This window comes from Solea solea, chromosome 2, assembly GCF_958295425.1.
Source record: "Solea solea chromosome 2, fSolSol10.1, whole genome shotgun sequence".
Taxonomy (NCBI): Eukaryota; Metazoa; Chordata; class Actinopteri; order Pleuronectiformes; family Soleidae; genus Solea; species Solea solea.
In genome coordinates, this window is record NC_081135.1 from 2,487,859 (window position 1) to 2,510,003 (window position 22,145).

At 44.0% G+C, this 22,145-nt stretch overlaps 3 protein-coding genes across 5 annotated transcripts in view; all 3 read left to right on the plus strand.

Moving 5' to 3' along the window:
* Positions 1 to 515: 515 nt before the first annotated feature.
* adamts1 (ADAM metallopeptidase with thrombospondin type 1 motif, 1) lies at positions 516 to 7,025 on the plus strand. Its single transcript, XM_058623006.1, has 8 exons — positions 516 to 1,543; positions 3,115 to 3,455; positions 3,555 to 3,687; positions 3,981 to 4,438; positions 4,541 to 4,727; positions 4,903 to 5,081; positions 5,294 to 5,469; positions 5,710 to 7,025. Exons 1-8 carry the CDS (start codon positions 910 to 912, stop codon positions 6,446 to 6,448), a joined length of 2,847 nt encoding a protein of 948 aa, XP_058478989.1. The 5' UTR covers positions 516 to 909; the 3' UTR covers positions 6,449 to 7,025.
* Positions 7,026 to 10,490: 3,465 nt separating this feature from the next.
* Positions 10,491 to 18,349, plus strand: cyyr1 (cysteine/tyrosine-rich 1). The gene is made up of 4 exons (XM_058652180.1): positions 10,491 to 10,765; positions 13,753 to 13,852; positions 14,557 to 14,717; positions 16,350 to 18,349. The coding sequence occupies exons 1-4, from the start codon at positions 10,675 to 10,677 to the stop codon at positions 16,481 to 16,483; spliced, it is 486 nt and encodes a 161-aa protein (XP_058508163.1). The 5' UTR covers positions 10,491 to 10,674; the 3' UTR covers positions 16,484 to 18,349.
* A 594-nt stretch (positions 18,350 to 18,943) lies between these two features.
* Positions 18,944 to 22,145, plus strand: part of appa (amyloid beta (A4) precursor protein a) — a 33,768-nt gene continuing 30,566 nt past the window's right edge. Inside the window, exon 1 of one of the 3 annotated variants that reach the window (XM_058616437.1) lies at positions 18,944 to 19,122. In XM_058616437.1, coding sequence (XP_058472420.1) covers positions 19,063 to 19,122 — 60 coding nt within the window. In that variant the 5' untranslated portion in view covers positions 18,944 to 19,062. The remainder of the gene's footprint in view (positions 19,123 to 22,145) is intronic. The other 2 variants (XM_058616436.1, XM_058616438.1) reach the window with 2 other exon arrangements.

Sequence of the window (22,145 nt, forward strand, 5' to 3'; positions counted from 1 at the left end):
GGAGGACGCGGGGAGACAAGGCGTTTGACCGCAGACGGAGGACTCGCTCCACCTTAAGACCTCAGCGGCCCCGCTCTGCTCCCTCTCCCCGGGGGAAGCAGAGCTGCGGAGCCCGGCCACGGAGCACCACAGCCGGCTTGGCACAGAGGTGGTGGAGGAGGTGCGTTACCATCCCCGACCACTACAACACAGACAGACACCGCTGCTGCCTCATATCTGCGCTGGATGAAGCTGAAAGTCGCTGAGTCAGTCACAAAGTTTCGTAATAATAACAAATATCTGATCGATATCGGTGATCACATGAGTTTTAATTAAAGTGCGTCATGCATGTGCCAGACAATCTCACATGAACACATCTCCGCACACTCATCGTGATTGATTATTATGGCACCGCTCCAGGTCGCTGGTGCGTTTTCATTGCGCACGGGATTTGGCCCCTTTTACATCAAAGGGCCCCGAGGGAAGGGGGTGGTACCGGGGCAGGGGGATATAAAGGAGGGACCGGCTCCGGTCTGAGAGCAGAGTAACAGACTAAACGGGCCAGTAAAGCAACCGAACGCCTGCCCCGAACTCTGACAGAGAACTCGAGAGAAAAACTGAAACATCTGCTGAAGAAACCAGTTCTTTTGGAATTTACTGCTGAGCTCCAGCTTCTGTCTGTTTTCATTTAAAGATTTTTTTTGCAACAAGTCAGACCTGCACGTAACTTTAAACTGAGTTTTGCACTGGATTTGATCCTTCGTTAGATCGTTTTTTTATGCGTTTGGACACTTTTATGGAAGTTCAAAGACAGTTTGGTGATTTGTAGACTTTAAAAAAAAAAAAAAAAAAAAAAGGATTTACTTTGTTTCCTCGTAGAAACTTCAGTGTCACACTTTCTTTCCACTTGTGGGATTTCACGGTTAAATCATGTGGTTTTTACGCGTGTCCATTGGTTTGATTCTGTGCGTCGGCGCGGCGCACAGCGCGTGGGAGGAGAGCACCGTGGTGCCGGTCAGACTGGACCCAGCGGCCCGGGCGCAGAGCGACGCCGAAGAATGGCGGAGTCTCTCCGCGGAGGAGAAGGAGAAGGTGGCGGAGACGAGGCTGTACCGGTTGGACGTATTTGGCACTCAGCTGATCTTGCAGCTAGAACCAGACCATACCTTCCTCGCGCCGGGGTTTGTCTTCCACATTGTGGGGACTCCCGAGCCGACCCAGGAACCCAAGAGCGGAGCAGAGCCGGGCTGCTTCTTCTCCGGCACGGTGAATGGAGAGGAGAACTCCGCCGCTGCGCTCAACCTGTGCCACGGGCTCAGAGGCGGATTCTACTTTCAGGGTGAAGAGTATTTCATCCAGCCCCTCAACTCCACTGAGCAGGAGGAGCAGCAGCAGCAGGAGGAGCAGGAGGAGGAGGAGGTGGTGCACATGATCCGCCGGAGAGGTCGGCCAGCTTTGGCTGAGGAGGGGAGCTCCAAGTGCGGGGTCAACGAGGACGAGGCGAGGGTGCCAAAGAATCTGGAGAAAGAAGCGACGCGCACGCATGCAAACGCAGAGCAGACAGGTGAGGCTGCAGATGTGTTATTATGCGCATTATTATCGAGATAAAGCAACAAAAAAATCACCTGCAGGCTTAAACCTGACAAAGAGAGTGATTTTATTTCGTCTTTAGACCAAAGATTTACAAGATTGAGTGAGTTAAGGATCCTGAAAAGTCAGTAAAACTTTCAAAACGAGAGAAAACCCAGAAAATGTAAAATGTTTCCACATTTATTAATGATTAACCATCATATCAACAGAAATCTGATCTAATTCATTATGGGACAAAGTTGTTCTGACCAAAAAATAGTGCAATAATTGTGTTAAAATGTGAACAATAATGTCATAAAATGTTGTTTAAACAAATTAGAATGACTTTATTTTACACTTTAAAACTATTTTGCAACATTTTAAAGTAAAAAGTAGTGTTTTTTTCATCTAAATTCCTCTGATTTACATGTATTTTTGACTGAGTTTCTTATGGCCTGTGTGTAACTCCTCCAAGACCCACCAGTGGGCCGCAGCCCTCTTATTGGGAAACCCTTTTTTTCTTTTCTTCCAGTTTTATCTTGTTTAAAAACAAACAGATTAACTGAAGTCAGTCTGCAGAGAAAACTGCTGTCAGCTGGAGCTGTTCAGGCGTAAATGGACTCAACTACCTTTTTGACAGCGGTGGAGAGGAGGAATGGAAGGGAGGAGGGAGGGAGGGAGGGAGGGGAGGAGGTAGGCTTCCACTAGGAAGAAGAGGAGGAAAGGAGGGGAGGAGTGATGGAGGAAGGGGAGGGGAGGGGAGGCAGTAGAGCGGCTGGTACCACCAGCACCGGCTGACATTTTTCCTCCTGAAAGGATTTTCTCCTCTTTTTCTTTTTTCTTCTTTTTTTCCTCATCAGAGAGAGAGAGAGAGAGAGAGAGAGAGAGAGAAGGTCATTTTAGGAATGTGGAGTCTGTGGAGGAGGAGCTGACAGTGGTGTGATGCTGAGTCATGATAATCAGACTCTCACAGGAGCATCTACGGCCTCTATACAACACAACAATAATAATAATAATTATTATTATAATAATAATAATAACAATAATTATTATAAATAAAATAATAAAAAATGAAAAATAAAATAAAATAAAAATGCTGATTCTTTTTGATTTAAAAGAGACTAAAAACATCCAATAAATCAAATAAAATATTAAGTTGCATAAAGACGGAAACTTAATCCAAACAGAAAACTTGATTAATCCCTGAAGTTCAATTCAATCTCTACAGTCCACAGCTGACACATATCAACCTTTAAGGGTTTTGAATGGGTTTCAAGATGTAGTTTTTATGTTTATAAGGTAAAAGAGTAGGAAAATAAATGAAAGTCACTGGCTCATTTCATGCCACATGCATTAATACAACTAAAATGATCCCAAATGTATACTATAATAGGACCCTAAGGTTGCACGAGGGTTAAATAATCCTGACTCTATATCCAGTTCACCACCAAAATGTAATAATTTCGTCCAAATCTGTCCTTTTTATTGTTTTTATTTTTGTGCACATGGACATTGTGAAATCAGGACCTGCATTGACCTGCTCTGTCTCCGTCTCTGTGTCCTCAGCTCACCACAGAACCCGGCGCTTCGTGTCCACGCCGCGCTACCTGGAGATCATGCTGGTGGCCGACCAGTCCATGGCAGAGTTCCACGGCGCGGGCCTCAAACCCTACCTGCTGACCATCATGGCGGTGGCGTCGCGCCTCTACCGCCACCCCAGCATCCACAACTCCATCAGCCTGGCGGTGGTGAAGCTGCTGGTCGTGTACGAGGAGGAGCGCGGCCCTCAGGTGTCGTCCAACGCCGCCGTCACCCTGCGCAACTTCTGCCAGTGGCAGCGGCAGCACAACCCGGCGAGCGACCGACACCCGGAGCACTACGACACCGCCGTGCTCTTCACCAGAACAGTACGTTTGTGTTGTGGATGAGGAAGTGACAAAAATAAATGAATGTATGTTGAAAGTTCAGACGTTAATCTCCTCTCTCTCTCTCTCTGCTGTTACCAGGACCTGTGCGGCGCTCATTCGTGTGACACTCTGGGGATGGCGGACGTTGGCACGGTGTGCGACCCGGACAAAAGCTGCTCCATCGTGGAAGACGACGGACTTCAAGCTGCGTTTACCGTCGCACATGAACTGGGTAAATAAACACATGAAAATCACGCCAACTCTGAGCTGAGTGGAAACTTCTGAACCGCTCGCTCTCCCACACCAACGTCCATAGAGAAAACTGACGTTTTTAACAACAAAGAATTCTAAACCCTGATATGTCACAAAACAACACATTTGAACTTAGTGGATCAACAACTCTGTTGCTGTGATGTCAAATTTAGGATTTTCTCTGTGGGGTTTTGTGTAAGAAAGTGAGAGGTTTACAAAGAATTCTGCCTTTAATTCAGATGAATAAACAGTTGCATCATCTGTGTCCTCCAGGCCACGTCTTCAACATGCCCCACGACGACGCCCAGCTCTGCTCAGGGGTCAACGGACCGCACTGGGGCTCCCACATGATGGCCTCCACGCTGTCCAACCTGGACCAGCAGCAGCCGTGGTCCCCGTGCTCCGCCCTCATGGTCACCACCTTCCTGGACAACGGCCACGGCCAGTGTCTCCTGGACAAGCCCGTGAAGCCTCAGCCGCTGCCCCAGCCGCTGCCCGGCACGGTCTACGACGCCGACCACCAGTGCCGACTCACCTTTGGCGACGACTCGCAGCATTGCCCCGACCTGAGCACCACGTGTGCGGCCCTGTGGTGCACCGTCACCACGTCCAACGGTCTGCTGGTGTGTCAGACCAAGAACTTCCCCTGGGCTGACGGGACGCCGTGTGGACATGACAGCTACTGCCTGGCTGGACAGTGTCTGACCAAGAGCCAAGCTGCCAAACACCAGGTAAAGTGTCCATCCATCCATCCATCGCCCTGACGCTGGCACCCGCCGGTCTTCAGCTCCCCGTTCATCTCGCACTCATGTTGTTGTCTCTGCTGCTTTCAGACTCCTGTGAACGGTGGTTGGGGGATGTGGGGACCGTGGGGCGACTGCTCCCGGACCTGTGGAGGGGGAGTGCAGTATTCCTTCCGCACCTGCGACAACCCTTTGCCCAAGAACGGGGGCAAGTACTGCGAGGGCAAGAGGATCCAGTACCGCTCCTGCAACACGGAGTTGTGCCCCGATAACAACGGTGAGAGACTTGTTTTTGACCTGCGATGAAAGTTTGGACTTTCTGTGGTTCCATTTGTACCAAACTGAGGGTCTGCATCATCTGTAGCAGACCCTCAAGGTCCGATGGTGGTAGAAAGTACGAGTAGCTTCCAGTTCAGGCGCTAACTGTGACTTCTGTCCCATTTTTCCCGAAGGCCTCTCCTTCCGTGAAGAGCAGTGTCTGGCTCACAACGACATGTCAGCCCAAGTGTCGCTGGGTTCCGGAGAGGGAGTCGAGTGGGTGCCCAAGTACGCCGGAGTGTCACCCAAGGACCGATGCAAGCTGGTGTGCAGGGCCAAAGGAACCGGATACTTCTTTGTCCTCAAATCTAAGGTAAGAGCTTATCGATAAACTGTGTGTGTGTGTGTGTGTTAGAGTCTTAGTTTTAAAACCTCATAAAAGTCTCTGTACTTGTGCAAACCTGCACGACGAAGGATCAGCGAGTGTAGTTCCTTTCAGCCCTGAGGGACATTTGACTGTTATGTAACAGTTTCACAGCAGATGTGATTCTCAACTCTGTGTGTGTGTGTCTCTGCTGCCCTCAGGTGGCTGACGGCACGCCCTGCAGCCCGGACTCCACCTCCGTCTGCGTGCAGGGTCAGTGTGTGAAGGCCGGCTGCGACCGCGTTATCGGCTCCTCGCAACGCTTCGATAAGTGCGGGGTGTGCGGCGGCGACGGCTCCACCTGCAAGAAGGTGTCCGGCTCTCTGGACCGCGCCAGGTAAACATCCAACTCTGAAACTCGACCCTGTGCTTGTGGATGGGCGTAATTAAGGTTTTTACTGATGCTGACAGAAGAGTGTGCTTCTTTACTTCACCACCAGAGGTCACTGTTGGGAAAGACTGTACATTTTTGTACCATTTTACTTCTGGTTATCGATGCCCATCCATAATCCCATACATTTGAATGTCAAAAGATGTTTTTATGTATAAGTCTGACCACTAGAGGTCTCTGTTTCAGGCCTGGGTACCAGGATGTTGTCACTATCCCTGCTGGTGCCACCCACCTGGACGTTAAGCAGCGTGCCCCAGGTAACGGTCGTCACGACAACAGCTACCTGGCGGTGCGTCGCCAGGACGGAAGCTACCTGCTGAACGGTAACTACAAACTCATGACCATGGAGACGGACATCACCCTGCGCGGGGCGCTGTTGCGCTACAGCGGCTCTGCTGCCGCGCTGGAGAGGATCCGGAGTTTCGCGCCGCTCCCCGAGGCCGTCACCATCCAGGTGCTGTCTGTCGGAGAAGCCCCGAGGCCCCGGGTCAAGTACAGCTACTTCACCCCGAGACCCAACAACGCCGCTTCCTCCTCCAGTAACAGCGGACGCCGCCAGTCCATCAATGCCATCCGAGAGGTGGGCGGAGCCGAGTGGACCCTGAGGGAGTGGGGTCCTTGTTCCCAGACGTGTGGCGGAGGCGTGCAGCAGAGGGAGGTGGTGTGCATGGACGCCATGGGCCGTCCCTCCAGAGACTGTCCAGAGGAGCTGCGTCCGCTGGCCTCGCGGTCCTGCTCCTCCCAGTCCTGCCCCTCCTGGCTCCTCGGAGAGTGGTCCATCTGCTCTAAGACCTGCGGACGAGGCTTCCGTAAACGCCAGCTGCGCTGCATCGGCCACGACGGACGCACGCTCACCCACGACAGCTGTGACCCCAAAGACCGGCCGCGACCCCTGCTGGAACTGTGCAATCAGGGAGTGTGTTAAGGGACCGCGTCGCAATGTCTAACCTCCCGCTCATCCAGCCAGCTTTGAGAGAGTAATCAGACACCGACTCTGATCTTCACTGCCTCTGATGAATGTTTACACCCAGAGCAAGAGTGCTGCAGGTTCCCGGGACAGTCCCAGAGGACGGCGAGCGTTAAACTGAGCGTGTGAGGAACCACACGGACACTGAACCACCGACCGACCACAGCTGTGCTGCTCCTCCTGTCTGTCCTCAGCACGGCGCGTCCCTAAAGTCCTAAAGAGAGCATGCTGCTTACCGTGCCAACGTCATGCTTCAGTGTGTGTGTGTGAGTGAGTACAAGTGTGTGGATGTCAGATTTTTAAATGGTGTTTGTCCAAGCTGGGCTGGACAGATACTTCAAGTGATAGTTCAGGGGGTTTTATTTTTGAAGTGTGGTCATATGCACAAGGACATGAGGAAGAACAGGTTTTAGCCACTTAACTAAACGCTGACACCTGCATGCGTCTATGACATCTTAAGAATATGTTTGCTGGTGTTTTCTTTGTAAGTTTGTAAACCCCTCAGTGATTTAACATCACAGCACACAGGAGCTGTTGATCCGATGAACGATGATTTTCTCTATGGAGTTTGGTGAGAGAGAATGAGAAGTTTACAAACTGCAGTTTTCAGCCCTAAAAAGTGACTAAAATCAGTTTTTCCTCTGCTAATATGGCGTCCGCTCCTCATACGGCCACATTTCAAGAAGCGTGAACTGTCCCTTTAAAGTTTTGGGGTGTGTGTGTGTGTGTATATGGTGGGGGGGGGGGGTTATTGCAGATTATATAAAAGAAAACTAATGAAAGAGAATAGCTCATATTCTACTTGCTCACCCCATCAGGTATGGAAAATAAGTTTAGCTCATAGTGTTTATGTTCAAATCTTGCCAGTTTTATTATTATTTTTTGTTATTATAATTATTATTATTATTATTTTGTATTTATCACAAACCTGTAGCACTTCAGCTTTGTTTTTATGCCAGTGGCACATTTTTAAACACCTAGACGTCTCTAAATGCCTCAGTACTTTGTCGTTCAGCCATATCTTGCCCTCGTTTACACCGCCTTCAATGAGGGAGCGTTTTCAAAGACCAAAGAAGAGTGTGTGTGTGTGTGTGTGTGGAGACCTAGAGAGGGACTTGTCTCCTGCTACTACTTCATAAGTAAGTCTCTCCTGCCTTCTGCGAAGGCCCTTTTTTGTTTCTTATTCATTTCTCTTCTCTTTTTGTACAGAATATTCCAAACGTTATTTATTTTTGTACAGCCTGTTCAATGTAATCATGTGGCTTTTTTTTTAATATTATTTTTTATTTGTTATTGAGATCACAGAAGGAAGTAGAATATATAGAGTATTTATACAGTGTTACATATGTATATATATATATATATATATATATATGTATATATATATATATATACATACATATATATATATATATATATATATATATGTATATATATATATGGTCCTAGGTTCATGAATAAAAGTATCACATTGACTTGTGCAGCCGTCGTGTCCTGAGTGGTTTGTCTCAAAAATGTCCTGTTTAATCTGTTTTTTTTTGTTTGTTTGTTTTTCAAAAGAAACAATTTTTTTTGCTTCTTCAATGTGAATATTTCCATTTTTTCCAGGACATTTTTCAACATTTTCTGACCAAACAATCCTTGGATTAATTGATGGAGATAATCGTTAATTGTAGTTTCTTCAAAGATATACTGTAGTTTACGCTTTGAACATTGAATTTGTTTTGTAATTCAGGTTTTGTCCACTAGATGGGCATGTTTCATCCACTTTGTAAAGCCCTTTTGCTACACACAATTTAAAACATGAATAAAGTACTAAAATAGTTTTTACATATTTGTTTATTTGTTGAGTTTTAAGCCGGAATAATCCTTTAAATGATTTTATTCAGCTGTGTTTCAAAGCTGCAGTACGTAACTCTCAACAGAAAACACTGTGAGATAACGTTTATGTCGTGAAACGGACTGAGGGAGCGTTTGTGCGTATGCAGCAGCAGAGCAGGGGCGGGCAGAGTCAAGAGGCGTTTATCCCGTGTGAAAAACATTTGGTGGTGCTGTCGTTCAAACGCGTTTACAGTCGTCTGTCTTGACCTAAAACAAATCACTTCCTGTGTGCAGGCGTGGGAACATAGCAGCGATAAACGCTAATCTGTGTAAATTAAAAAGTGAATTAAATCGTTTCCTTCTCAGATTATCTTTGAGGGTGAAGTCGATGAAAATGTCACAGAGGTTTGTTTCCACTGCCACCTGCTGGTGAGGACATGAATCTCATCCGGCTCATGTGTCCCAACTCGACCTCCCCCCCAAACTCTCTGGACCCCCAACCGGTCCCAGAAAGAACCACAGTCCCACTGCTGTTCTGAACTGTCGGGGGCCCGGGGGCCCGGGGGGGCGGGGGGTGGACCATCGCCTGCCTTGTTGGCTCCCATGCAGCAACAAAGGAAATCATTATCCTGTAATTATACATGGTTAAGAAGAAAATTGGCCTCCTCCTCCATAATGTGCATGATAGTAGGATCTGTCGACCCGACAGACAGAGAGAGAGAGAGAGAGAGAAAGAGAGAGAGAGAGAGAGAGAGAGGAGGTAAAACTTCATCAACTTTACTTTGTGAAGAAAAACTCTGACTTTATTAAAACATCAACATTCTAAAAAGCTTCTTTTTCCTTTACCTGCTTGTTTGTTCATGTCTCGGCGTCACGGCTCTAAAAACATCTGGAAAGCATCATGAATCACGGCCACTGCTGCTGCTGCTGCTGCTGCTGCTGTTGCTGCTGCTGCTGCTGCTGCTGCTGTCGCTGTGGGTGGCATTTTTTCTGAGAGAGCTAAATAATGATTGTCGCTCCTCTGCCGCCCTGCTCACGTTTGTTTGACTTGTGTCAAACTTGATCTGTTTTCAGACTTTCAGACAGATCTGCAGCACGAGTTCACAGAGTTTGTCTTATTTCAGCATATATTAGAAGAATGTGGTGGTTTTTTATTATGTAAGAGAATAAGTGAGCGTTCATGTGAACACTGAAGTATATTTTTGCACTTTAATGATCACTTTTATAGTCGAGCACAAAGTGGTGGTGTTTTTAAAGGCAAAGTGTTTCCAGCACGTGTGTGTGTGTGTGTGTGTGTGTGTGGAGGAGGAGGGGGTTCATGTTGACATTTTAGCTCAAACACTAGAGAACGAGATTATAAATTAGAGCCGGGGATAAAGATTTACGGCTTAATTTTGTAAAATAGTCGCAGTAAATAAGACATTTTTATTATGTTTTTATTTACAACGTATTCAAAGCATCATTCAACGAAAAATACTGGGTTCTACTGCATGAATATTTGTGTTTTATATGCAGCAATTTAAAAATAAATGTAGGGACAAAGGTTTTTGACAAATGAACTGTTGAAATGTGCTGAACAAATATGAATCCTGAAGAATCCATCCATTTATAAGCCTTCAAGTGATATATCGTGTTTATTTTTTAAGTGGTTTTCCCATTCACATCAAAGAAACGTGTACATTTGGTTCGTTTCTTTTTTACAATCAGCTTAAAACAAACCTGTCAACTGTAAAAATAAAACATAATTAATAAAAAAATAAATTAAAAAATAAAAAAATGATGAAAAAGGTGCACACATGAATGCACAGTAATTTCCACTACATCACACATTCATTCAACTCGAGGTTAACTGACATATTCACCACCCTTTTTTGCTTATTTATTGCAGATTTTCACAATAAAAGTCCTTAAAAACATAACTTCAAAATAAAGGTGTTTGTTTTGATGTTTAACGATAAATAATAAACAATAATTAAAAAAACAACACATTTATGATGCAAAATTAATCAAAAACACAACATTTTATTGGCGGGCCATATGAGATCCATGTGAGGTTCCGCATGTGGCACGCAAGCTGCGGGTTTGGAACCTCTCTTTTTTAGGCTGACTTCATACCTCCTCTCTCTCTCTCCCTCTGTGCAGTGTAAATGGGGGAGGAGAGGAGGAGATGGGGGAGGAGCTGAGAGGAGTCACAGCAGTCAGTCAGTCAGTCGAAGGTGAGAGAGCAGAGCAGAGAGGTTCACACGTGGAGGAGAAAAAACTCCAGTGGCCTGTTTGTGAGGAGACACCCCATAATAACCATGTATCTGGAAGAATCGAACAGGTGACGTCTCCTCCTGCTGCTCTTTACTCCTGAGACGCTCATGGAAACCCTGTGCAGGAGGAGCAGGAGTTGGAGGAGGACGCAGGCGGGGAGCTGGCTGGGAAACTCGCTCCTGCTTTGTTTATTCACCGGTGAGTTTTTGTTTTTTCTCGCTTTTCTTCACATTACCCAACATCCCGCGCGCACCCACGTGGTGATCCCGAATTAAATAATAATAAAAAATAACAAGAGTTAATAATGATGAAGTAATGACGCGTGTCCTGCAGCGTCAGGGATGAATGAATGAGTGAGTGAGTGAATGCGCAGGAAAGCACCGCTTTTTGGATGCACTTCTTCCACTTTTACGCACAGCCGTGACGCACAGACCGAGAACGTAAGATGTGAGAAAACAGCTGGAAACTTTTGATCTGAGGCGAGTCTGTGGTGGAGGAGGGGGGTGCAGAGTGTGTGTGTGTGTGTGTGTGTGTGTGTGTGTGTGTGTGTGAGAAAGGGGGTGGGGGTGAAGGACATTGTCTCACTGCAGCGTGTGTGTGGAGAGACAGGAGCCAGGAGCTGATGAGGGACCACCCAGACTGAGTCTCCTGCTGCTGGGACCTCCCTCAAGTCATTCACATGGGAATCCCATAACTTTTTAAACATATATGTGTGTGTGTGTGTGTGTGTGTGTGTGTGTGTGTGTGTGTGTGTAGTGTTCCATTACTCACACCCTCCTTCATTAAGGACACATCAGGCAAAACATGACTGTGATATTTAAGGACTTTTTTTTGTCGTGTGGAGCACAAGGAAAAACAACCACAAGTGACACCTTCTTACGTCTGTAACTTATGTTCACGTCTTTATTTCTCTCTAAAACAGCAAAGTGGAGTTTGTAAAACCACTCACTCTCCCACACCAAACCCCATAGAGAAAACCAGCGATTTAACATCACAGCACACAGCAGATTTTGATCCACTTGCTGCTTCCATCTGCAACTTGAAATGTGCTACACTGTGACTTTGTTGTTTGAAACCATTTGTTTAGATTGACCTCAGTGACACAAACTGACCACACGAGGCAGCAGCGGACCTGCAGCGTCTGTGCGTGTGCACGCTAAAATCACAGATTTTCTCAATGGACTTTGGTGCGGGGGAAAATGAGTGGTTTCCACATTAGTTTTCCTTGGTGGCAGCCATGTTCTCAGTGAGAGCAAACGTCCTGAGTTCCAGTGTCTTGGCTCAAATGATGCTGACAATGTGAAAAACCCTGAACTGTCCCTTTAATGTGGTTTCCCTCCCCTTCTGCATTTAAAATCACTGTACACACACACACACACAGCTGTGCCTCTACTTGTCTCAACCTGCTGCCACAACTTTTGGTGGGTTGTGTTTGTTGAGGTCTTTTTTGCAAACAGGCACACTTTAAATAAAGGAGCACACACACACACACACTGACAAAGAAAACAAGCTTGGTGCACGTACACACACGTGTGTATGTGCTTTCTCTCAGCAATCACTCCCACTCAAAAACAACGTGTGCCTGGAGGCGTACGGAGCCACGAGGAGAAAACACAGAACTTTAACCTGAACACACACACGCTCACACACATACACACACACACACGTCAAGAATAAGGCCTGCTGCTGGGTGTAAAGTGATCGTGCCGGATCAGGATCCACGCTGGTGCACAGGTGCTAAATGTTAGAATATGTTAATGTGGCCACTCAACGCCGTGGCCCGGTCTAATCACTTCCCACTCAGGAAGGAATAATTCTGCCGCTGAATCACTGCTCACGCTCATCTGCGTCCATCTCTGATTTCAATAAATGCTGAATAATTAAAATGTATCAGTCTGAAGCAAACGCAGGCTCTAATGGCTCTATTTTTCTTTGATTTCGTCCCATATTTATGTCTTTAGATTCTCATATTTAACACAGTGAATATTAATCTGGAAAAAAATATGTATAGCAGATCAAATTTAGTGACTTTTTAGCTGCATCGTCACTTTTTTCTACCCTTAAAATTTATTAAATGTTTTAAACCTGTCAGAAAATGCTTTTTTTCTTTTTTTATAATATAATCATTTAAAACCAAACATATTTTCAGTTTTTCCTTCTGCGTGAGAACAACCAGCAGCAGATTTTAACATTTCTGACGCCAGAACTAGGGATTTTTGCAGGAAATACAAGCAGCAACAGTTTCAGGTCAAATGTCAAAATCATAAAAACATTAAGGCTTAATCTGCATAATGTTATGAGCATATCATGTTTTTAAAAGGTGATAATCTGTGTGCTGTGTCACTGACGCAGAGCCAGCTGCTCCACCGTCATTCGTCATACAGTGAGATACTGGGCCGCGGTCACATGGCAACGGCGGCTTGTTACCATTATGAGCAGAAGGCGTCTTTATGACCAGAGTTGGAGGAAATGAGAGACTTAAATCACTCTTTTCTGACTTTAACAATGACATTTGTAAACCGCACACTCTCCCGCACCAAACCCCATAGAGAAAACAAGTGATTTTAGGTTTTTCAAACCTCTGCTGCCTCCAACAGTAACTTCCAGTGTGTTGTTTTGGGAATTCTGTGTTTGAAATCCTTCGTTCAGATTTACGTGAAGGTCTAAAATCCCAAAATCGCTGATTTTCTCAATGGAGTTTGGTTTAGAAAGTGAGCTGTGGCTCAAAGTGACACCATCTGTAGTTTCCAGTCTGTCCTACATTAGATTATTAGACGAGCCTTTAGATAACTCTGTTTTTCCCTGTGTTTTCTCTGAACTATCCCTTTTTAAATACAGTAAAACAGACATTAGAACAAACCCCGAGGTCTTCCTGTGTGAGATCACCACGGTTAACAGTGATACAGCAGCTTGGCTCTGCCTCTCTGAGCTCATCATAAATCCTCTCCCTCTGCTCTTTGAAGGTATAAACAGAAGCTGGTGGTTGAGTTCAGCTCATGAAAGCTTTCATTATTGCATTCATTCAAGCTTTTTTCTCCCATTGAGGGTTTGAAAACAAAAACGTTCACTATAAAAACACGAGTGCAGAATGTTTTATTCTGGATTATCTCACTGATTTATGACTTTCTTCCAGGTGCTATGTCAATCATGTGAATTCCCTAACTGTGTGTGTGTGTGTGTTGCAGGTGGTTCTGAGGCTCAGTGTGAAGGCTGCATGGAGTACTGCTGCGATGGGTCGCCGCCTTTCTGCTGCTCCTACTACGCCTACGTCGGGGACGTCCTCTCGTAGGTTAACACACTCGTAATTTAGCCACAATACGGATATTATTCAGTGTTAAAGGTTCGTAGTTCAGGCTCTTCCTGCTGTAAGACGGACAAATCTGCCCGGAAACTGAAGTTTGTGTCACTTTGAAAATCAGTGATTTTAGCTCGTGGGCACACAGGAGCTGCTGGTCTACTCCTGCCTCATGTGGTTCGTTTGTGTCACTTATGTTATTTTCAACAAAGGTTTTTAAATGCCAAATTTTACAAAATAACACAATTGAACTTACTGATGGAGGCATTACTAAATAAACAGTGGATCAATAACTCCTGTGTGCTGTGATGTTAAAATCGCTGGTTTTCTCTATAGGGTTTGGTGTGGGAGAGTGAGCGGTTTACAAACCTCAGTTTCCTGTTTGGGAAACACTGTCAAACATACTGTTAAGTTATTCCCTTTAAGAATATTAGTCTAAATAAACACTGCACACACACACACAGACAGACTTCATATTTGCCATATTGATGACGTAAATGAAGGCGGAGCATGAGAACTTCAAACCTGTAGGTGTGTCCACATAATTATCTTCCATTGTTTGTCTTTTCTTTCTTCTCCAAGTCTAATGATATGAAAACAATACAACTGCGCTACACACAAGATGCTGCTGTGTGTTTCCATGGCAACAGCTTATTTACTGTATTGATGGTGTGTGTGTGTGTGTGTGTTCCAGGGGCACAGCCATCTCCGGTATAGTGTTTGGAGTGGTGTTCCTGATGGGGGCTGTGGCCGCCCTGTTCCTATGCGTGTGCATGTGTATGAAGAACGGGCGCGGCGCACGGGTCGGCGTGTTCAGTGCGTCATACATGAACACTGTGACGCAGGGTTACCCAGGTGGGTCCACACCATCACACACTCTGCCAAGGACATGTGTTGTGTTTGTCTTCCTGTGGACAACGTCCCGGTTTTGTGACGGTTATGTGAATGTAGGTCATGTTTCTGTCAGAACTTATCGTATTTGAATGAAATATGACATTTATATGCAGGACCAGACACTCGCTGACCATCAGACTAAATTTCATCCAGATCTGATCCAGATTACGGATTTGGCTGCAATTTAAATGCAACATGAGGAGTCCCATTGAACAAGTTTAGTTCAGGATTTTCTCATGCTTATGTAAGATGGTTAAAGCTATAAGCAGGAAGTTCTATTCAGATCTCTTTTTAATGTGTTTTAAATATGTATTTAGTGATTTATTTTTTATTAAAAGTCAGGTTTTAGTCAAACTAATTCAAAAACCTGAACTATCCCTTTAATTAATTCACCCGTTTCCTGATGCATTCAGCTTAAATGATCAAATATTATGGATAAAGTGATTTACCTTCCACCGTTTTTTTATTTTAAGATTTTTTTTACAAGCTTTTCACAATAAAATTTTTATTTAATTTTATATATTTGATGCATTACCTGCGTTTTTCCCTTTATTTCGTTTTTTATCACCTCTGTTTTACGACTTTGTAGTGAACTTGAGAAAAGTGCGTTATAAAAAACTTTATGTCACGTTAACCTCTTTAATTTATAACTATATATATTTATAGATAGTATTTCAGTACCATAGTTTCATACATGTAATAAACAGATTGTTTATAATAATAATAATATTAATTTTGTACAGATTAATGCCTTTATTATTTAAAGGCCAACATTAAATGGACTCTGACTTATAAGAAAGGGTTTCCAGCGTTGTTGTTGTTTTACAGTCCGTGCACAAACGCGTTGTGCGACGGTGAAACTCTACCTCCTGACCTCGGGCGGTCAGAAATAAAAGGAACAAGGCGGATGTAAAAAGAGAAGAACAGGTGTAAGGTGTCCAGCGTTGGCCGTGCGCCGTGATTCCTGACTGAGAGCTGATTGTGAAGCTTCAGGTGAAACCTGAGACATGTTTCAGCATCAGCAGCGCCTCCATCATTCTCAAACTTTGATTTATTTTCACGTCCACGTTTATTCTCTGGGACGACTTTGTTTTCTGTTCTCGTTATTCATTTAACGTCCGTCGTCCCTCGGTGTCTCGCCTTCACGCTTCCTGCTGCTCTCGTCACGTTTCACAGACGTGCGCGTTCATCCTGTACGTACAATCACTTCCACGGGAACAGAGAAACGAATTTAAAAAACGCTGAAAACAGTATCGTATCTTTACTTTCTCATCTTCACAGTGGAAAATAATGACTCTTTAAATGGTAGTTACTCAAAAAACTGTTTTCAATTTTCCTTGTTTTTTTTCCATGTTTTAGCAACAAAAAGCTGCTCCTTCTTTTCTTTATTTTTAAACCCAGGCCTCCTCCTGCAGAGTGCAGCTCCTCCGTTGAACCACTAGAGGGTGTAGCTGTCACACTGAACTCCCTGTGAAATGGGGGCAGGTGTCCTGAGGCTTTAAAATGGGCCTCATTCACCTTTCTGAACACCATGTGAGGGTTTTGACTTACAGCAAAGACATAAAAGCCTCTTTATTATCATCTCTCCCTCAGGTCCTCCGCCTCCGTACACCTACGACTACGAGATGTTCCCTCCCTCCCTGCATCCCCCGCCCTACACGCCGACTCAGCCCCAGCCGGCCAACTGCTCCCCTCCTCCTCCGTACCCCGGCTGCACCCGCAAGTGAATTCCTGCTGCTCAGATTGGTGTGGACTGGTTTAGAGGGGGTTGTTGCACATAAGGCCCGTGAAACTACAGACAATTCCGGCGTTTTATGACACATTAAAGTGATAGTTTAGGGTTTAGGTTCATGTCTCCAGTGCCTGGTAGCCATCCTGGAACTCTCTCCCTCTGCCTCCGTCTCACTGAAAATGTGTCCACCAGCAGAGACACGAGGGGAAAAACAGATTTTAGCTCACCTAATAAAATCTGCACCTGCTTAAGCCGTTTTATCGACTTTTCCTGCTGGAAACAAAGTTTGTAAACTGCTCACTCTCCCACACCAAAGTCCATAGAGAAAACCAGCGTTTTTAGCTCATGGAGATACAGCAGCTGCTGGTCGACTGCTGCCTCGTGTGGTCAGTTTGTGTCACTGAAATCAATAAATCAAATAACACATTTGAACTTACGGATGGAGGCAGCAGTGGATCGACAACTCCTGTGCGCTGTGATGTAAAAATCAGGCGTTTTCTCTATGGGGTTTGGTGCAGGGAGTGAGTGGTTTACAGAGTGACACAAACATCAGTTTCCAGTCAGAGAAGGCTGCAGAAACAGAAAGAAAAAGCCATAAACACACTCTTAATGACAGTTTAAGTCTAAATTATCTTATTTTTATCAAGTGTGCCCTTTGATGAATGCATGCAATCTGTTTTTTGTGTGAATTTCACACAACCATGCTTCGAAAAACCTTAAGAGGCCCTGTGCAATTATGTGGAGCGGGATTCTGGAGTAGTTGATGAGGTATTGAACAATAATTTAAGAAGCTGGGGGTCAGAATTTTCTCATCCTGCTGCTGTGATGGAGGTAAAGACCACTTCAGGATTACGACGGACATTCAAGGAGATGATGCTCACTTGATCTATGCCTATGTGTGGGATTGGAAGTTAAGAATTCTACTAATCCTGATCCTGACGATGTGGACGACTTGAAAAAAAAAGACTGTGTTATTGTCGCCGTACTTGAAACTGAACTGGGGACAGATTTTTTTTGCTGAGACATGGACACTCACTCACACTGAAAACATCGCTCCCAGCAGAGACACAACAGAAAAACAGGTTTTAGCCACTTAACAAAAGGCTCATCAGATAAAATGTAACTTTATCTCACCGTTACACAGCATTTTCCCTCCTAAAACTGAATTTGATGTCTTTTTTTTAGACCTCTTGCTTCTCACACCAAACTCCATAGAGAAAATCAGCGATTTGACATCACAGCACACAGGAGATGTTGATCCACTGCTGCCTTTATCATTAAGTTCAAGAAAATGACTTAATAAAATTCTGTGTTTGAATGGCTTTGTTTGAATTAACCTCAGGGACACAAACTTAGCAAAAGAGGCAGCAGCAGATGAGCAGTGTCCTGTGTCAGTGAGGTTAAAATGCTGATTTGCAAATGAGTTTTTACAACTCATTTGCAGATGGAACTGAAACCTTTACAGGACTATGGAAAAATCGTGAAGTGTTAGTCATGTGAAAGTGTTTTAAGGGACAGTTCAGGTTTGTTTTTGTTTTTTTTTTGCCTGAGGTACTGTTGTGAAGAACCAGCCTGAGACATGGACACTCACTCACACTGAAAACATCGCTCCCAGCGGGGACACAACAAAAAAACAGGTTTTAACCACTTAACAAAAGGCTCACCAAATAAAATGTAACTTTATCTCACTGTGACACAGCATTTTTTTTCCTCCTAAAACTGAAGTTTGTGTTGTTTTGTAAACCTCTTACGCTCCCACACCAAAGCCCATAAAGAAAATCAGCGATTTGACATCACAGCACACAGGAGTTGTTAAACCGTTGTTGCCTCCGTCAATAAATTCAAATGTGTATTTTTGCGAGTTTGGCATTTGGAATCCTTTGTTCAGATTTATCTCAGTGACACAAACCTGCCACACGAGGCAGCAGTGGACCAGCAGCTCCTGTGAGCTAAAATCACTGATTTTCTCTATGGACTTTGGTGCAAGAGAATGAGTGGTAAAAAAACATCAGATTCCAGTGTCTGTGCAATGGTGGTGAGATTTCATAGACTTGAAAATAAATTGAATTTATAAACATATTAAGTAGCTACACTCTGATTTTCCTTGTGTTTACGTTTTGTTTTATCTCAAAATGGAAAAGGCTGATTAAAAACAACTTTAAACTTTCCCTTTAAAGGTTTTTAAATGATAGTAGTGCAACTGTGAATAATGGTGTCTGGGAAATTTTTTTTTCCTCACTGTTATATAAATTAAAGATGTGATTTAAGTGTTTTTAATGGTATGACTCTGCAGGGTTTGTTTGTGTTTGCTGTGTTAACAGAAATAAATAAATAAATGAATAAAACATTGGAAGTGTGTGTGTGCGCGCGTGCATGCATGAGTGTGTGTGTGTGTGTGTGTGTGTTAATCCCACTCGTCGGCTGTGGTCAGGTGATCCGCTGTGAGCAGCTGTACAGCCTCAGTCACCGTCAGACAACGGGAGTCACCGGCGCAGAGTACACACTCATTGTTTCACTGCCGAAGAACAGCTCGCTAAAAACGCCGCTTTCAGGAGAGTCTTTATCGGAGCGACGATGTGGGACCGAGTGGCTTCACTGCTGCTGCTTGTTGCGGCTTCGACTTTAGCTGCCGAGGTAAGAAATAATCCTCTTTTTTCTGTTGGAGAATTTGTGGCATTTTCCACCATGTTGTTGCGGAGTCAATAGCGTCGTAGCAGGACCGGAAGCGAAGCGTTTGCACCTGCAAAATAAAAGCATAGGATACGTAAACCCACAAATGTCTCATTTACATTTGTATTTTTGGTATTATTGCTAATTTGCAGTCAACGTAAACAGTGCTATTCCCAGGAACATGATGATTGATTGATACATTTGTGAGCGAAATACTACTTGAATTGGTAGATGATATATTGTGAGATCTAAAATGTTCCCAAAACACGTTGAAACCATATCATATCATTTAAAATGGAAATATAACGTTTAAAGGGATTAAGAACACCTTTGTGTAATGCGATGTAAACAATATCAGCTGTAGATAGAGCAAACACCACTGTTTTTCCCATTTATTTTCGTCAACATTTTGTACCTAGCATTAACGTCAACGCTTGCTAGTTAGCAAGCAGGCTAACCAACGAGCAGAAATACGCTTTTTAAATGGAATACCACAAAGCAATTATAGAATTTATCAGTATATTTGTCAGTAAATTTGAACATTTGGTAAATGGAAGAAGTAGATGCTTTCAAGCCAGGCGATTTAAATCATATTAAGTATACAAGTAAATAACGTTTTTTATAAGAATGTCTGCGTGCTTTGGTGGCTGTCATTTTATTTTGAAGGTGTAAAGCGGATGTGTCACTGAAAATTCCGTCTCACTTTGCACTGATTTGTGGACGTTTCGGGATTTTCTTAACGGGAATACACGCTGTGTTGAACAATATTGCGTAGTCGTTAAGATCATTTATTTGTATTTATCGCTCTTTTACGAGTATACGACGTTACACGAAGCGCACACCTTTAATAAATGACACATGTTTGATTTAAAAATGCCCGTTTTGTTGCATTCTTTAGCGTATTCTCGGCGGTTAAGTCTCTCTTTTAACCTGTGGCAAGTGACTCAATGAGATGATGAGTCAGCGAATGTAGTTATTTTGACAGTAAATGTCGTGACATGTCGTCATTATATCAATATTATTATTGTTGTGTCATTTAATATTTTTTCGTATCCCGAGGGCTCGATTTTAAGGGAGTGGGCGTGTTTTTTGGGATGTGATTTGTCAACAAGACGAGTCGGCTTTTGTGCTGATAAACGGTAAAGGCCACATTTGTGTGTGTAAATAAAACAAACAAAGCCGTCAAAACGACTTAAAAACACGCCGCGAGGGACCGTTAATGACGCTCTGCCTCATATTTCATCATCACACGGGAGAGAATAGTGAAGTAAGATGGCGGCGGTGCACTGCAGCATTTATGGAGGGTCGGGAAAAAGCTGTGAAGCCAACGGGAGCTTTTTTTGACCCTCTTTGTTGCCTTTCACACTCTTTATCTCACCAATTCACGTCAATTTCGTTCAATTACAGTCACACCATGAATTAGATGTTCAACATAACACCGTTTTTAGAGGATATAGCGTCATGTAATCACTGCTCGTCATTTTTAAAGCGTCTTTTGCCGCTTTGTGAACATGTACACTGTACAAAAACAAGTGTTTTTAACACGACATTTTGTTAACAGGAAATTGTTTTGGAAATTGTATAAATGGAAAACAACTTTATGTGACATTTGTTTGTACGTTGAGGAAAGTAGTCAGTTCCTGTTTTATGGAAACACGTTATCATTTGAGTCAAGGTTTTTTTTTCACAGTTTGGAGGGGGTTTCCACTTCATTTACATGTGTAATTTTAATACTATACCTCAGTATTTCCCAAATTTAGAGCATATCTCTGATGATCTCTCATGATTTAACATTTGTTGGTTTTATTAACATAAAGGTACATTTACTTGTTGGCCCCCATCAAATCTCTGGGAATGACTTCTTTAGCTTGTGGTAGTGATGTGTTTTTGGTCAGGTGGATATTATTTACAGTGTGACTTTGCTGGGAGATAAATTACACATTCCTGTGACCACTACAAGACCTGCAATTGTGGTTTAGGAGCAACTGCAGTTCAAATGTGTGGGATATCTAGAATAACTTAAAAAATAACAACTTTTATGACATTTAAACGGTGTACTAAATGAGGTTACAGCTTCATCTAGGTCGCTTCTTGTTGTTTTCTTGGCTAGGGTTACTGTTTAGGGTTTCCTTTCTCCCAGAATGAGGTGAAATGTGGTTGCTTGCAGACTATAATCAGTGCAGTTGGAACGAGCGGTGTGTGTGCTGCTCTTCAAACAAAATGTCTGCTTTGTTCGTGATCCTTTGCTTACATTGCTTAAAACAAACTTTACCCTTTTGAGGCCTGTATTTACATTATCAAAGGCGGAAGGTGATGAAATGCGATATTTAGTCTGGAGAACCTGTATCATAGAATTAGACGTTGTCAGTGTTGGATCTAGTCTCGGCTTGTTTTTTCGGCCGTCATTAGCGCCTCACACGCAGCTCGAGGAAGCAGCATTTCCTGATGGTTCCGCCCAGTACACGCAGGCCCGGAGTGTGTGGAGAGAGTGGGAGCTGGATTCCAGCCTTTGTAGAATGTGTTTGTGTTCATGCTGCAGTTTTTCAGCCTGGGGCGGACGAGCCCTCTCCTCTTATTAAGAAAATCTAATGCCATTAGGCCTGTTGGCACAACCGGTGTTTCTCTGTCTGGCACTTTCTGTGCTGCTCACGCTGCAGTTTAGGAGCTCTATGACACATCATGTCTCTCCCTGCTCTTCAATTTGTCTTTTTTTCTTTCTTTTTTTTAGATAATTTACTGTCCGCTTCAGGGGTAGGTCAATGTATTGATTTGGTGATATATCACCTTTCTACCTCCTGCAATAATCAATACGCCGGGGCTAATATCGATATTTGAATTAACAAATTAAGGTGCTCTAACAGTAAAGAGTCACGCCAGGTGTTGCTACTTGATGTATCCTGATGGTGGCGCTGCTCAAATAAATGAGGATACTTGAGTGGATGTTACCTGGCCGAAGAAAAGGGAGCTTACGGCGGGATAATGGTGAA